The 15875-nt window shown below is 44.4% G+C and overlaps 1 protein-coding gene across 1 annotated transcript; it reads right to left on the bottom strand.

Annotated features, from left to right (window-relative positions):
* Positions 1–53: 53 nt before the first annotated feature.
* Positions 54–15415, bottom strand: wscd1b (WSC domain containing 1b). The gene is made up of 9 exons (XM_071461117.1): positions 15169–15415; positions 13237–13888; positions 7798–7912; positions 6533–6717; positions 4265–4386; positions 3160–3349; positions 2560–2724; positions 2258–2458; positions 54–1331 (listed from the first exon to the last, which is right to left on the bottom strand). The coding sequence occupies exons 2-9, from the start codon at positions 13625–13627 to the stop codon at positions 979–981; spliced, it is 1722 nt and encodes a 573-aa protein (XP_071317218.1). The 5' UTR covers positions 13628–13888; positions 15169–15415; the 3' UTR covers positions 54–978.
* Positions 15416–15875: the final 460 nt, after the last annotated feature.

Raw genomic sequence — 15875 nt, forward strand, 5'->3', positions numbered from 1 at the left:
CCTGTCAGTGTGAGGGATAATTAAAGTGGTGGAAGAATCTGAACTGGGGCCAGTTCAGGTTTGCACAGACACTATTTATTCTCTTTTATCTTGTTTGTGGCTACAGGCTGAACACTAGTTACACACACCATCTGAACATCATCCTTTCAAACTGGAGGTGTTGAGACAAACAGCTGACAGCTAAACACACAAACCTGTTGAGACAGTACCGTGCGCCTCACCTCGGTCCATTAAAGTGAAAATGATCTCGAGTGGTGCGAGTGTAAACAAACTGACTTCACTCCGTTCAAACTGAAGGCGTTTAATAAAATAAAATGCTGATGCATGGAACAGCTGGGTTTCATTTACGGTTTAAAGCAGTTTCACTGTCATCAACACGTCTTTGTTCATGTACAGTCAGAGGAGCTTGTCCACCCACATCAAGCAGCTGTAAGGCTTTTATCCATCATGATCGTGACATGTAGCAACCAGTGGATTCCCACAGAAACACCATATAATCTGGGTAATGCTTCATCTGTGTTAGTATGACATTTTTATTGACATTGGTGTATGCTAGAAACACAATATATGCACTGAAGTGAATCGCAGAAAAACCCTCTTTAACCAAAATGAGTCCATCCTGGATTTACACGCTCATGTTTGTGCAGTTTGCTGGATAATCCCAACGCTGCAGGCCAACAAATCATGTCAAATCCTCTGAGCATTCGTCATGTTTGCTGCTCTCAGAGAGGCAGTCCCCGACCCCGAGGCTTTCATCACGGTTCACCATTGGATTTCACAAGAACTGTCATGTTTTCTCCAGTGACCTCCACTGTGTTTCCATGACTCTAAGCCATTCACAGCGCGTCTGGCTTATTAAAGAGTCAGGTGGTCCACTTGCATCAGCCAGTGTGTGTCTGTTCCCCACAGAGCACTCGATGAAGAACTTCCCTCTCACAAACCCCTGCCGGACCAGGCATTTGTGACCTTTTCAGATCATCATCTGGGGAGGTATTCCTGTGGAAGTCTGCTAAAGTTCCTGCTCTGCAGCGCTTGATCGACAGTGTGAATGAAGGAGTCAATCATCTGCTTCATGTCGGGGGTGAACGGGTCAAAGGAAGGCTGCTGGGCCACCGAGCGTTTGAAATGCCCATCCTGGTTGCTCTGGGCACAAAGCAGCCTCTCCTCAGTCATTGTGACATTGAGGAAGGCAGTGATGAGACGGAGCTGAGGGAGGAGAGCTCTCTGCAGCTCCTCGTAATGCACCACCAGCAGGCGGCGTCCGAACTTCAGCCAGCTCAGAGCGTGGGACGCCCACCAGGGGGCGTAGCTGGAGACAAACTCAGGCCATTCTGCAGGTGACAGAGAGCACAGCCGAGAGTTATTCAGACAGACAACAGTTTCATCCGGGGATGATGTAAGTGTTGAACCGTTAATTGTTGAACACGGAGTCAGTATTCCTTCTGATACATGTATATGGCATTTATGGGAGATAAATAAGTTCACATTCAGAATTTCCTTCACAGCAGCTCAGTGTTTACGAGGTTCATTTTGGAACAAAATAAAAGTGTTTTACATTTGTTGAGCTTCGCAGCACAGAAAACTAATTAAGGTACAGAAATGATGCCAGGTCTGAAGGGATCCACGGAAAAGGGTCAGTTAACTCAAACTGCAACCAAATAAACAGAAGAATAATAAAGACACATTTCTAAACAATACTTTGGATAATCTACAAAACACACTGTCAACACGCAGTCTGCACCCCAGAGGTTTTCATAGGAACTATTTCTTTGGTAGAAAGCTGTTTACAGTGACTGTATCCAGTGTAAATGTGACACTGTTTCTACTTCCTGTTTTTAAAAAAATGTATATATTTATACATTTCTTACTGTAAGCATCGGCAATCCTTCACCTTCACTGTATTGTTCTGGAGGCAGAAATGTCAATATGCAGACAAATAAAACCAAGACTCCGGTGATACTGGACCAGCAGAGGAACAATAAGTGAGTTTGTTTTTGTTTTGTTTTTTTACATGCTGTTACCTGTAACCTTTGTTACAGATGCTGACTTTCATGTTTAAATGACTCTTATATACCCAAGAGTGCAGTCTTCACTGTATATATGAGGTTTGAACAGCCTCTCTCTGCACTCACACTCACACTCACACAGTGCCCTCAGGTCCACTGTTGCTGTAACATCTACAGCAGTAAGTACAGTATCCTTCAGGAGAGCCAGAAAATACTCGACCGTCATGTCTGTGTGGACTGGATTGTCTTACCTTTACTCTTCCACTGTGTATCTGTGGCGTGTCCTAAATGTCCAGCACACTTGCGGTTGAATTCGGCCATGAGGGAGCGGTAAGGGTTTCGAACCAGCAGGATGGCAGAGTCGAACATCTCAATCTCTTTCTGACCGCTCTCGTGGGTCTTCACGCAGATGCTGCGGCCACTCTTCCAGTAGTCCTTCTCTCCTTTGAAACCTGGTACCAATGAATAAATGAATGAATAATGGTCAGCTGCAATATTTCACAGAGCACTCACTCAGACGCTCATTTGAAGAGTGGCGCCGTGCCCTCCCCACCTCTGTTGTATAGTGTGCCATCAAAATAGAAGCTGCCAGTGTAGTAGCCCGTCATGAGCTCAATCAGGTGCCGTACCCAGGTGTTGCCTGCACCAGGGAAACTAGACAGAGCCACGAGGGAGCTGGATCTCTGAGGCAGAAACATCCTCTCTTTGCACCTGGAGTCTGGAGGGACAGAGCTTTTATTGTCGGTGAACTGCACAAGATCAGAATAGTCAGAGAGTCTGGATTCATAGAACCCAGGATGGACCTGTTATCAGGACACATGTAAGACAGGACAAGTCATGTGTGACACAAATTGCAGCAGAGCTGCAAGAGCTAAGAACTGCATCAAGAAAACATCACTTTTCACAGACAGTGTCCAGGAAATGAAAGGTTTAGACTTGGTTATTTTACAGGAGCAAAGAGAGACTGTAAAATGACTGACAGATCAGAATGGATTAAAACACAGACACGGCCTACTAATTATTACAGTACATCGTCCATTCTGCCTCTGTAAAAGTGATCAGAACGAGGCGTCACGTGGTTGGAATTTTAAACATAACCCCGTCACATGCAGATGACTGACACAGGGTTGCATCTGTCTGACAAATGTCTCACCAAGCACAGGTGTATGATACACCTGGTAGTGGTCATGCTCGGTGGGTGCTGTGGGTGTGGAGTTGCTGGTGCGGTTCAGAGCGGGGTCCCCCACACACTGCTGCTGGTCAGACTGCTGGTTGAGGCTGAAGAGAGACGACGTCCATGTACAGAAACAGTGCAGCGTCTTGTACACAGCCAGCGGCAGCTCCTACAAACCAAAAACACAAATGATCTCCGTGTTTTTCTATGACTCACCATATTTATTTTTCTTTATGTTCTATTCAATGCTGACGTGTCAGATCAGTTCAGTGGGAAAATCTGCATCACATCCCGACTCCTCGCACTGTTTCTGTTTATTTTTTCTGGCTACAGAAGGTCAGAAAGGTCAAAGTCAAAGCACAAGGACAGACGCTGCAGCGGAAATTTTAGAAAACGTATGCATAATCACACACACACACACACACTTGTATTTCTATCTTTGTGAGGACACTCATTGACATAATGCATTCCCTAGCCCCTTACCCTAACCTTAACCATCACAACTGAGTGCCTAACCCTAACCCTGACCCTAACCTTAACCTAAACCTAATTCTAACCATAACTCTAAAACCAAGTCTTAACCCTCAAAATGTGATTTGAAGGTGTCTCAAAAAGTGAGGACCGACCAAAATGTCCTCACTTTCCCAAAATGTCCTCACTCTGTTAGTAAAATACTTTTTTTGGTCCTTACTATCTAGCAAGTACAAGTACACACACACACACACACACAAACGGACATACATGCACTCACACTACACAGTGAGAATTAATCGCATTGCAGTCACCACCTGATGAAGTGCAATGTTTCCACCAGCCATTTCTGTTTTCAGAGGAGGCACAGCTGCATCCAGTAAGATCTCAGAGCAGGATCCAGACTACTTATCATTAGAGGCACATTAAACCTTAAATATTCAGCAAAATTCAAGGAGCTCTGTGCTCCCACATGTGATCTCCTGGGAGTGGAGACAGCTCTCTGAGCTCGAGAGCCTCCTCTCCTGAGAGTGGAGAACCACTGCTACACTACAGAGAGCTGTATGCAAGAAACTGATCATCACGTCTGTAATTTCACAGGACTAATTCAAACCTTATCAGTGCAGGTCTCGATGCAGGACTGTGTTGTTAGGTTGGGCTGAAAGGAGTAGACAGGGAAGGTGCTGATTGTGCTCTTCGGCAACCTGAAGCAGCCGCGGTAGTGAACGTTTCTGACTGGAAAGAGAAAAATACATGAGGAAAGAGTTGCACACAGTCGCAGGACAACACAAATTGATTTGGTAGGATTCACTTGCATGGACCAGCATGAGGAAGTATTTTTATTTATCCACTAATGAGAGAAAATAAAGGGTTTACCAAGAAATAAATGGTTAGATTTATAAAAGAAAAGATGCTCAGTGTTAAATTTAAATTACCCACCCTTTTAAGTATTTCAGCCCTTATTATATTCCTATACTTGACTGGATTCTGGTATATAATACATTTACAATTCAGCTGCAAACCTCCAGAGACACTGAAGCCTCCCGAGACACTGAACCATCCAATCATGAATATTAATACTGTATATGATATAAAGTCCTTATATAATAGATGTGACCTTGCCAGCAACAAGAAGGAGATGCATATATCTAAAGAGCAGAAAACTGTTTTACAGAGAAGTGCACATGGATAATCAGTGTTGTTGAATTAGCATGTAGCTGTTTTGAAATCATAATAATCATCCTTCAATAATAATAATATTTATCATTTACTTAACAAATTTATGTGAACTAAAATAAAAGACCTTAACACTAAAATTAAACAATTAAAACACTAAAATAAAACGAGTTAATAACGTGGTTGAAATGAAAGGAAAGGTTCTCTTAAATCACGGTGCATCTGTGTCATAGTCTGTTTTCTCTGTGCAGAATAAAGAGGCAGACGTTGCCTGTCCTCTGACACACACAGTGGATACACTCCACAGTTGCCGCCTCAGAGAATATTCTTCACGGAACATTTTTCAACAAATGTCATTAGTCATCAGGTTCAAGGCTACATTCAGTGTGATTTTATGCAAAACTACACCTGTTTAATCAGCCTGAATCTTGAAGCGGGACTGCAGTAAACAGTTAGACAACTCGACTCGTCCTCTTTGCCCAAATGATTTTACGTGCAGGTTATTCAGGTCTGTGGAAGGTCCATTAATTTCTACTGAAGAAAAAATCCTTTAAAAAAAAAAGGCTCTGTCATTTCCCATTAAAGGGGAGCGCTGTGGTTTTAGTGAAGGTGACTCAAACAGGAGGAAATAGTGCATTTGTTTGGGACTATTTTCAGTCTCAGATTGATACACAGTTAGTGCTCCAGTCGTTCCCACAGTGGACAGCGTGGGGTGCTTTGAGGACAGGCCAAAGGTGTCACAGGACAGGTTTCCATATCTTCACTGCACATTTTTCACCTTTCATCATGTTTTAAAATTAGGCCACATTTACACTAATTACATTTTCATATTACATTTGCAAAACCCTGTTAAATTACTCCACAGCTGCTGTAAGACTGCTGACGACAGCACACTCATCATTTGTCATAGTTATGCAACCTGCCTTCCTGCAGGAGCTGTGACGACTGTCAGCAGTGATTTGTTGGTGCGTGCAGGTCGAAGAAATGCTGACACGTCGCAGCCTCAACTCACTGAGACGACCAAAAGAAGTCAAACTAGACTGTGTGGTGAAAACTGTTTGGCTTCTAGCTTTTTGGCAAGTTACTGTAGCTGTCCCTCAACAGAATAAAATGCTTTTAACAAAATAGCATACTTAGCTTCTATTCATTGTTTGGTAGGTAACTGCAAATCTGCCATATTTGGGAATATCACCACAGGGGGAAACAACTAGATCACAACTAGCACACAAAGTTTACAATAAATCATAAAACAGGGATAAATGCAGTAAAGACATGTTTAAAAATGTTAACCTCTGTCCTGGTGAGTATTTCTGGCCTCAGGTCAGTGTATGTGTGGATTGTGTCAAAATAAGCTGCAATGCCCAGGGTCTTTGTAATGAAAGAAAATATCACTCAGTGCAACAGTGTGACTCAGTGATGTGGTTTCTGATATTTTGTTTGTTTTTGGGAGCAGCACAGCTCAGAGGGATGAGAAATACACAGGGGATATTTGTTAGGAGGATTAATTCAATTTTGGTTCTAGTCTGGTTTTGATTGTTATACATGCAGGTGTGACAGTCTGCAATCTTTCCTGTTGTTTTTTTTTTTTTGAAGTTTAAAAAGTTTGGTTGTTTCTCCACTCGTCTGTGAAGTCGCCCACAGTGCAGCTTGTGCAGAGAATAAATAGCAAACGGTCGTGTTCCTTCCCCGAGGGAAGCTGACTTACATTTTCTGTGCCCTGGCAGCTGCTCCTCCACCTTGTAAATGGAGAGTCGGCCAACACCGCCACACAGAGACCCTCTCTCACCCCGACACACCAGACTGCAGTCCTCCTCAGGAGCCCGTGGGCTACTGATCCGGTTGCCGCAGTGGCATTCGGCTCCATACTCCAGACCTGCAAACTGGTACCCACTAATCACACACACACACACACACACACAGATAGACTCACTGTCATTGCTCCAGCAGAGGGCAATCCATAACCTCGAGCTATTGCCCTCTGGCTAAGACGTCCCCCAGGACATTAGTTAACATTTCAAACTTATCATTTAACCCAAACTTCCCTGCATTAAATCCACAGTATGGCCCATCCCCTGTGATGTTTGTCAGTGCTCTTCCCTCTGCACTCATCTGACTGTGTAATGCCTTTTTCTGGCTGAACTGCGGTCACCTCTGATCTGTACTTTACATATCAAGGCTGTTGTGACTCATCCCTCTTCCTCTTTCTTTATCCTGTCTCCTTGGGAAAGAGAGAGACCTCATCAAAGTTGACCTTTTCATATATGTCCTTTGAAGCTTCCTCATAAATTGCTTTGACTTTTTACTTTTTCTCATTGCAGTAATTGGCTCGCTCAGGTAACGAGCAGGACTGCTTTCCATGTGGATGGGGGAGTTGGGGGTGGGAGGTTGGAGGGCGGGCTAGGGGGGAGAGTGCTCTGTGGGCTTGAGATGTGAGCACCATCTCTCAGTCTGACTGCATCCATCTGTCCTCTGCTGTTCTGCTTCAGCAGGGCTACCCTTGCTTCCTTGCTGCTAAGATATTAAAGGGAATAATTCAGGCATGTCAGTCTTTTGAATTTTGCTTTGAAAAATCCACCTGTCTGTCCACATTGTCTTACAGGTTTGGAGAGTCACTTCAGCACTGCTAACTCAGCTCACACTGACCCCGAGATTTTCACACCGCGGCCACTTGAAAGCTGATATCTAACCACTGACTTATTCACCAACTGCTGTAGTCAGCTCATTAGGCTTTCTAACACATACACACCTCCCTCCTTCCTTCTTCTGCAACAGATCAAGCCTTCTGCCCTGGCCTGCTCTTCACTCTCCCCTCTCCCTCCACCCCCCACCCCCCTCATCTTTTACTGTCATCCAGCCACCTGGCTCTCCACACACAGGAGGCATTCATGGAGGAGACTGAGATCCAAAGCATTTACTCAAACAGCAGGCCTTCTGTGGTCCCTTCACAGGGGCATGCCGTGAACACATTACCTTTCCGAGCAGGTGTCCTGACACAGAGAACTGGTCATTTTGCGCAGGTCATAAAGCATGGTTCCTCCCAGTGCTCGCTCAGTGGCATTGTGCAGAAAGCAGCCGATGTAGGTTCCTGCATGTGTCCAGAAAAAAAAAAAAAACACACAAACAAAGAAACCCTTCAGTCCGAAAAATCCCCCTTAGAGGCATTTAGCAAGTACCCTCACAAAACAGATGTGGTTGTGTGTGTGTATTTTGTGCTGAAATGATCAGTCAGAAGTCATTTAATAAGTTGAATGAATAAGCAAAAACACTAAACCATCTTTCTTCCCAGCGTCTGAAATGGGAGGGGCTGCTTCTTCTCATATATGTTTGGAAACAAATATTCCTGTTTTTTTGGATTGTTACTTGGATGACGTAAAGTGATTTTAAGGTAAGATTTTATTGACCAAATGACATTTTAATGACTAAAATAATCATTGGTTGCAGCCCTAGTTACATGAATTACACCAAATATAAAGTGTTTTTCAGGTTTCAGGTCTCTAACTTTGATTCTGTTCATATTTTCACAAAAGAAAGTTTGAATAATTTTTCATATTTCATATTTTTGATTCTAAAAAGTTAGAATAAATCACTCTAATTAAAATTACTATTCTGAATCCCCTTTGCATGCACGTGCTGGAGAGTAATGCACACAACCTTAATCAGCTGTGTATGAATGTTGACACACTCCACCTTTAACTTGATAAACCAGACTTCCTCCGTGCCAAAGTAGCCTTCGTATCATCACTCACTCGCACTAATTATACATGCATGTATTGTGAGCCATAATATAAACATGACTAGGCCTAATTTATCATCTGATATAGATTCTTCTTACTCCTACATTGCTCTGAACCGACGTGCTTGCAGTAGAATAAAAATCACCTCTGCAGGGAGAAGAATGTAACGTATAATAGGCTACAGCAGAATATTATGATGTGCTGACAAGATTAAGGCTCCATATAAAATGTCACCCAAATTCAGCCTTTGATGTTATCCTTGTCTTTGCCACAGTGCTGCATCAAACTCAGCTGACACATGAAAGTCTTCTGTAGAAATACCAGTCTCTGTGTGGAGGGCGCATATGCATTTCTTTTGTGGGCTGACTTCATTTACATCTTGCCCCTTGGGTCTGAGACTGGCGTATTTTTGGGTTATACACTGGATGTTTTTACTCATTCTGCTGTGAACAGGTTAAAGTCTGAGATAATTCCCCAGTGTTGGCTTTTAGGTTTATTCCACAAACCCGGGTATGAATTTGTATTCATAGATGTTTTTAAGGTTTCAAGGACAGCAAGGATACAGCTTTTTTTTTTAATATGTTTACTTAAAACATGAAAATAGACTGATGCTAACCGGTCAAGTAGAGGATTGAAAAGTGTTAGAGGAGAGATATGACACATGCTACTAGGACTGGAGAGATGTGGCAGCAAGGTTCACAGACAAGATGGAAGCAAGCAATGGACCGTGAAATATCTGGCAGGCCAAGCATCACCATATCGAATTCGTGATTCAGTGAGTCTGCTATGTCCTCTGAAGCCCGTCCAGCCTGTTGTGCTGGGCAGAGGCTGAGTCACCAGTCGCCTGACCTCAGGAGACAAATGCTGGAGAAGACCAGCAGCTGCTGCTTGAAGGCTCGAGGAGGTTGGTGCTGCCAAAGCCCTGTGGCAGGAAGCATCTCAAGAGGCATCACCTAAAGGCCCCCCGCCCCCTACCCCCTTCACCGAGCAGGGCAGGTCATTGCTTTAATCAAAGTGAAGGAGAAGCCCCAGGCAGCAGCAGCTGAGGGTTAATGGAAGGAAGCAGCTTGAATTCCCAGACATGACAGAAATGGCCGCACTTAGGTCTGACACTGTGGCGCTTTCTTAAACACCAAGACAGATGGCTGCGCCGGAGCTGATTCTTCCCCACAGGATTGGACGGAGGAGGCTAATGACAGAATGGCCGAGTGTGTGCCACTGCCACGGGGAAGATGTGCACTGTGTGTGTTCATTAGAGCGGGCTGAAGAAGGTTCACAGTCTCTCTGCTGGGTCTATAATGTCCTCACACACGGGAGGAGAGTCATCAAAACCACAGCAGAGAGGGTCTTAACATATGGTTGGCTGACCAAAGGTGGGGTCAAACAGGATCATCTCAACAGGATGTCGGATACTGAAAAACCCATCAGAAGATGTGCAACCAATAAACCCAGCTTCCTGACGACTTCACAGGGGAATCAACACAAACCGCATCATCACAACCAAATGTCATGAATGATCAACACACACACACAGCATAGCTCCTACTGTGCAGCCCCTGTAATACTTATCGCTCCTGATCCCTTTGCACATACATCTGATATACACTTTACATATCAAGGAATTTGTGACTCATCCCTGCAAGGTAAAAAGTTTCCAGCAGCAGACACAAAGTATTATGCGTCTCCCACTTTTGTTCTAAAATGTTTGAATAGGTGGGCAGGCTCCTGAGTCTATGAATATCTGAGACTGGGAATGCATGTGCAAACTTTTGCGCTTGGCTGTGAAATGTTATTACTGCTGTGAGCTGTGTGTGAGATTAGTCAGTAAAGAAAATAAAACTGAGAAAAATAAAGATTTAATAGAAAAGTTATAGACCTAAAGAAATTATATAACAAGCACAGAGAAGGGAGTAGACTCACTGTATTTTTTCATCCTTTTCTTATATTCTTTATTTTTCTATCGTTTGCTTGTGCAGAGTTGACAGATACACTGGCATAGGACAAAAACTGTAGGTACTGACATGTACCAGCCAAGAAATAATGAGTAATTGTAGAAATACCAAAAATAAGTAAATTTTAATGAATAAACTCTTCAGCCATGACATAGTTTATCCACCAGAGAGCACTGACAAGTTTATTTTTACGCTGTAAAATGCGGGATTTTACATTTTTTTTAAATTCAAACTTCATGTCAGTATCTGCTGCAAACATCTGGTCTCCGTTGGACTCCAGTCCAGAGTCCGTGGCTGTGATTGATGAGAGCTGTTTAGTGGCTGCACATCATGATAGTCCTGATTTAGCACTTCATCATTTGTACTTGACTCACTTTGAGTAGAAACATTTCACCAGTAGCTGTCCTCTCCATTCCCCTGCCTTTGTTTTTACTAAGAAAGTGCTTTGTTAAACATTTTAGAAAGGCAGAAGTGAAACGTGACATTAGTGATTATTTTTTTTAATTCAATTTATTAAGTTCTGTTCTGTTTGTTTTTGGTTATTTAGTCAAAAGGGGAAAATGCTTCAGAGTTTCTCAGAGAGGACAAACAGCTAGCCTGGCTGTGTTGAATACAGCGTCATTAGCATTAGCTAAGTTAACATGCTATATCTTGTTTGTTTGATCTGTATAAAAAAACCAAAGCATAAAAATGTAGTGGTGTTAAGGAAAGTTTAAGGACTATTTCTTGGCTGGGAGCAGTGACTTCCTGAAGTCTCCACTGGTTGCCTGATAACCTCACAACAATGACAAGGCTCAGACTTATATATTGAATAAATGGGTTGTAACATTTTAATTGGTGATCTTTAGAGGTGGAGTTTTGAACTTCAGTAAGGGCCAGGCTAGCAGCCTCCCCGTTTTCAGTCTTTATGCTAAGCTAAGCTAACTGACAGCTGGATGAAGCTTCATGTTTACTGGACAGATGTGGGAGTGGTGTCGATCTTATCATCTGACTCACAGCAAGAGAGCCAGTGCATTTCTAAAAAAGCCTACTGAATTTATTATCAGAATAGTTGACAATTTTCTCTCAACTAACCAATTAATGGAATTACTCCAGCATAACTGAGACGTGCTAATGCACATGCTCACTGCAGAGGTTTGTCAATCATATCACAAAAAGTGGGCCTGTACTTTTTCTGTGATACTTCAGCTCCAGGACATGTGACACAACAGACCTGGGTAATTAAATTCTGTGTCCTGGGTAATACACTTTTTAAAAGGAACCTTTGCCAGATGGCTGTTACTGAAACTGATCCCCCCCCAATGCCGTTTTTCATCTGCATTACCCTGCTTAGTGACTGAGTGGTTATGTAGTGTCAGTTTAAAAAAAGGATTAAGAGCTCTTGTAGGATGCTTTTCAAGAATGGGCTGGAGGAACAAATGTTCCATTGGAAGTAATTCCATTGTATTTATCATTTCAACAAAATGGCAAAGGCACTGACAGGCACCATTAAACAATAGAGTAAATCTCCAGGGGTATCTGAAAGTGCTGAAGTCATGCTGAAGGCTCCTTAACAGAGAGCACAAGTAGGGAATTATATGATTTTTATCTTCATAATTACTAATTTATTTTCTAGAAGCTACTTTGTGTTTGCCTGCCTTTACCCTCTCTGATTTTGAGGGGATCGGTGAGCACTACCCCTCATCTACAAGATCTGAAGCACCCACACGTAAAATGTCATATAAATGTATAATGAAGTTCCTCTAAATGTTCTCAGGTCATGATTATCTGTTCATGAATGTAGAATGAAACCTGATGTGAGTGTGCGCTACAGAGGGCCCGTGCAGTGTGTATTACTTCGCCCCAAGGCCATCTGTGCTGAAAAAGTAAATCACAGAATAGAATATAAACTTGTATATTTGCTCCTTCATATATTATTTACCAGGATAACCAGTCAACACATCTTCATCCGGATATTCCAGCCTCACATTCCCTCTTCCACTGCTCTATCTCAGATAGCGTGATCGTAAGAGACAGCTGAGAGCTCTTCCGCTGGTTTCCCAATATCTGCTTCACTTTCATGGCAACACAGGTGCACAACCTTGGCTGCAGATACACAGCACAAGGGCAGCTAATTACTGGCAAAACAACATTGGCTTTTGTGAGGCGGCCACACAACCACAAGCCTGGAGAACTGGGGAGTAAAACGTGCAAGGATGAGAAGATGAACGTTACAGAATAATTAGGATGTAAAGCAGCCTGTCAGGTAACACATCATGTGGCAGTCATTATCGGGGGTTCGTGAGTTTTGGAAAAGGAGACAAAAAAGTAGCTGATCAGATGAGTTAAATCAGATCTTTACAGTCTCTAGAGAATGAATTGTGTTGAGCAGTATTTATTTTATATTCACATAATACAGACCAGCTTGTTGAGAATACTGTGGTATCCAGTTAACTATCACTTCCATGCTGTTCACACCTAACTTGCGCACTAATTAATGTAATTAGGACAAGCAGGGCCCAGTGGTTACGTGTTAGCAAAGCAACCAGTGTTACTGTTATGTTTGCCTGCCGGCTAGTTTGCTACAAGGAAAGCTGCAGTGATGAAGAGTAGAGACCTGGACTAAACATAGAACAGTGTCGACTCAATGTGCAGCCAAATCCAACTCCTCAGATCGACTGTTGAGATTTATTCATCGAATGTATTCACAGAGACAGCTATAGCTGGTCTGCACAGTTATTTACCTTTGTGTCTGCTGCTCCTGTGGAGAGAGACTCTCTGCTCCGGGCTCTCTGGCAGCAGACTGTGAAACCAGCGGCGATGCAAGTGCTGGACCCCAAGGCTCCGGGAAGTGGGCCAGTGTCGCCCTGCCTTGGCTCCCCCTCCGGACACGGACTGAATGGCGGCCCATCTGGAGCGTGCCCTCATGCCCAGGCCTGCAGTCCTGAGGGCGGTGGGAGGCGCTGTGAGGGACAGCATGGGCGGCAGGCTGGCGAGGTTTGGCTGGGCGACTCTGACGCTGGAGCGCTGCAGGAGCAGGATGCTGCCTGCCATCAGGTAGGCGATGCCCAGGCACAGCAGCAGCATCTGAGCCCGCCTCAAGAGGCAGTGCAGCTTGTAGAGAGGCGCCACCATTCCCACAGTGTTTACTGTCTCTCACCTCACTGGAAGGTCATTTCATGGATTAGGAAGAAGAAGATGGATCTGTAACCTACTTACAACTTCATAATCTTGGAAAGTCCGGCAGCATCTGGCAACGGTGGAGACATTGTGTCTTGCTCCTTCATTGCCACAATGTTCCAGTAGCAGCAGGGGAACAATGAGTGTGTTGGGACAGAGAGGGATGTAATATCCAAGGCTGTGGTCACTGACTCCAGGATGATCCTTGGGGAAAAGCTGAGGCAGAAAAAACACAAGCAGATGGATTTAAAGCACAACTGTATCTCTCTGTACGTGAGCGCTACCAAAGGGAAGGGGAAGTATATGTCTGGCGGATTAGACACACAGCTCATGTTGACATATGGACTTGTGTTTCTGTCTTGCAGCATCTTGCAATGCATCCCTTGGTGTCTGCTGCTTGGTTGCTTTCACTTGTGCTTTAATTCAAAACCCTGCCTGAAGTTGTTTTCAGCAATTCCTCTAATTCCCGTTTCATCTGTGAGCTGGGATCCTGCTCTCCTGTCACAGTAATCAGTATTTTTTTTTTTAAATTAGAGGATAACATTAACCTTTACTAAAAGGACTTTTAAAATGGATTCTCTTTGAGTGCAGAGATTTCATTTAATTCCTGCACTGTCAGATTATATTCAATTTAACACTGGCAATATCTCCCAGCTTCACGATTTAAGTCTGTTATCACAGTGAAATGACATCATGTGATGAAAAAACTGTCTGGAGAGCGCATTATGAAACGGGGATTATCATAGCAGTGTGCAGACCATCTCTGGCCTCATCTGTGGAGATGGATGAGTGGTGAGTAAAACACGCAAAGATGAGACGTTGAAGCAGCCTGGTATTCACATGATGAGTGGAGAGAGGGGCAGTGAAGTGCAGCCCTGACCCGCTCGTGTTTGTGTTTTTGACCGCTCCTGTCATGTTGGTCTCCCCTCTCAGACTCAGCTGATTGTACTTGCAGCCCAGTAGAAGTTGGCATGTACCAGGAGCCGGGAGCCTCTCAACAGATGCCACACACACTCTCCTCTGCATCCGATGATATCCATTAATGCCTCGTTGTCACGGTGGCCGTCACACACCGTCATGCCCTTCAGCTCCACTTTTCATCTCAGGCCTCTCGGATTATATATTGTGGAGCGGACCCCACACACTGTAGTCTATACACCCCCCCCCCAAAAAAGAAGTAGGGGTGCGGTAGTGCTCTCGAGGATTGAAGCAACAGTTTGCACAATGAACAGTCTCTGATCAAGTCCGAGTGCCCAAGTTCTGTTCAACTCCAATTTTTTAACGCCCCCAAAAACTCACCACACACGTCTTATCCTAAAATACCCACAGCGGTCTGATTTGGTTTAGTGGGATGGATGGGAGGCTGAGAGATGAATGAATGAACAGCGAGAGTAAACACGCATCACCTATTTAAGAAGCCGAGGTCTTCCATTTTAAAAAGCCCCTCGCTGTGCCCCCACCATTTACAGTAGAGGATGTGTGAGCGGGAGGCTTACCTTCAGCGGTGGAGCGGGACGCACGGCCACCTTCTGTCGTGCGATCACACAACAGTTTATGACCGATGTGATCGCTGTTTTCCCGGCTTATTGTCCAGTAAACGCTCCCCCGGCTCTCCGGCATTTCCCAGAGCTGGTGTTATATAAGCTCTCTCTCCCCCCTTTTCTCTCTCTCTCTCTCTCTCTCTTTCTCAGCCAGCCAGTGCTGCTCTCCGTTGCTCTGAAAGGCTGGCACGGCGATATAAAGCACAGGCAGTGTGTGAGTGTGTGTGTGTTGGTGAGACCGGGGGGGGGGGGGGGGGGGGTGATGGGGAGGAGGGCTCGTCAGTCTCATTTGCATTGGTGATCTAAACGCGTCACAGCTCCTCCACTGTGCAGACGGGGGGGATCGTGCCCAGCAGTCCTCACAGGCTCCACACAGAGCCTCCATCACCGTGGACTCTACTGGACCTGGAGAGGTTGCAGGAGTGTAGCAGTTGTTTGTGTACGAGCTGGGGGGCAACTGCAGCCTAAATCACCCATCAGTCATTTGAGGGATAATTGGCTGTTTGGTAAAGAAACCCTGAGTGTGACCAGAACCGATTCTTACAGGTTCCAATGAGGCCATATCTCTGAAGTCCCCCCAGGACTAAAGATCCTGATCCAGATCCCCACATTGAACAATATATTGTCTATATAGCTGCTCACTTGATTTCGCCTTGCACGGT

This window comes from Trachinotus anak, unplaced genomic scaffold (genome assembly GCF_046630095.1).
Source record: "Trachinotus anak isolate AG129_WGS33_773 ecotype Australia unplaced genomic scaffold, CSIRO_AGI_Tana_v1 ptg000024l, whole genome shotgun sequence".
Lineage (NCBI taxonomy): Eukaryota > Metazoa > Chordata > Actinopteri > Carangiformes > Carangidae > Trachinotus > Trachinotus anak.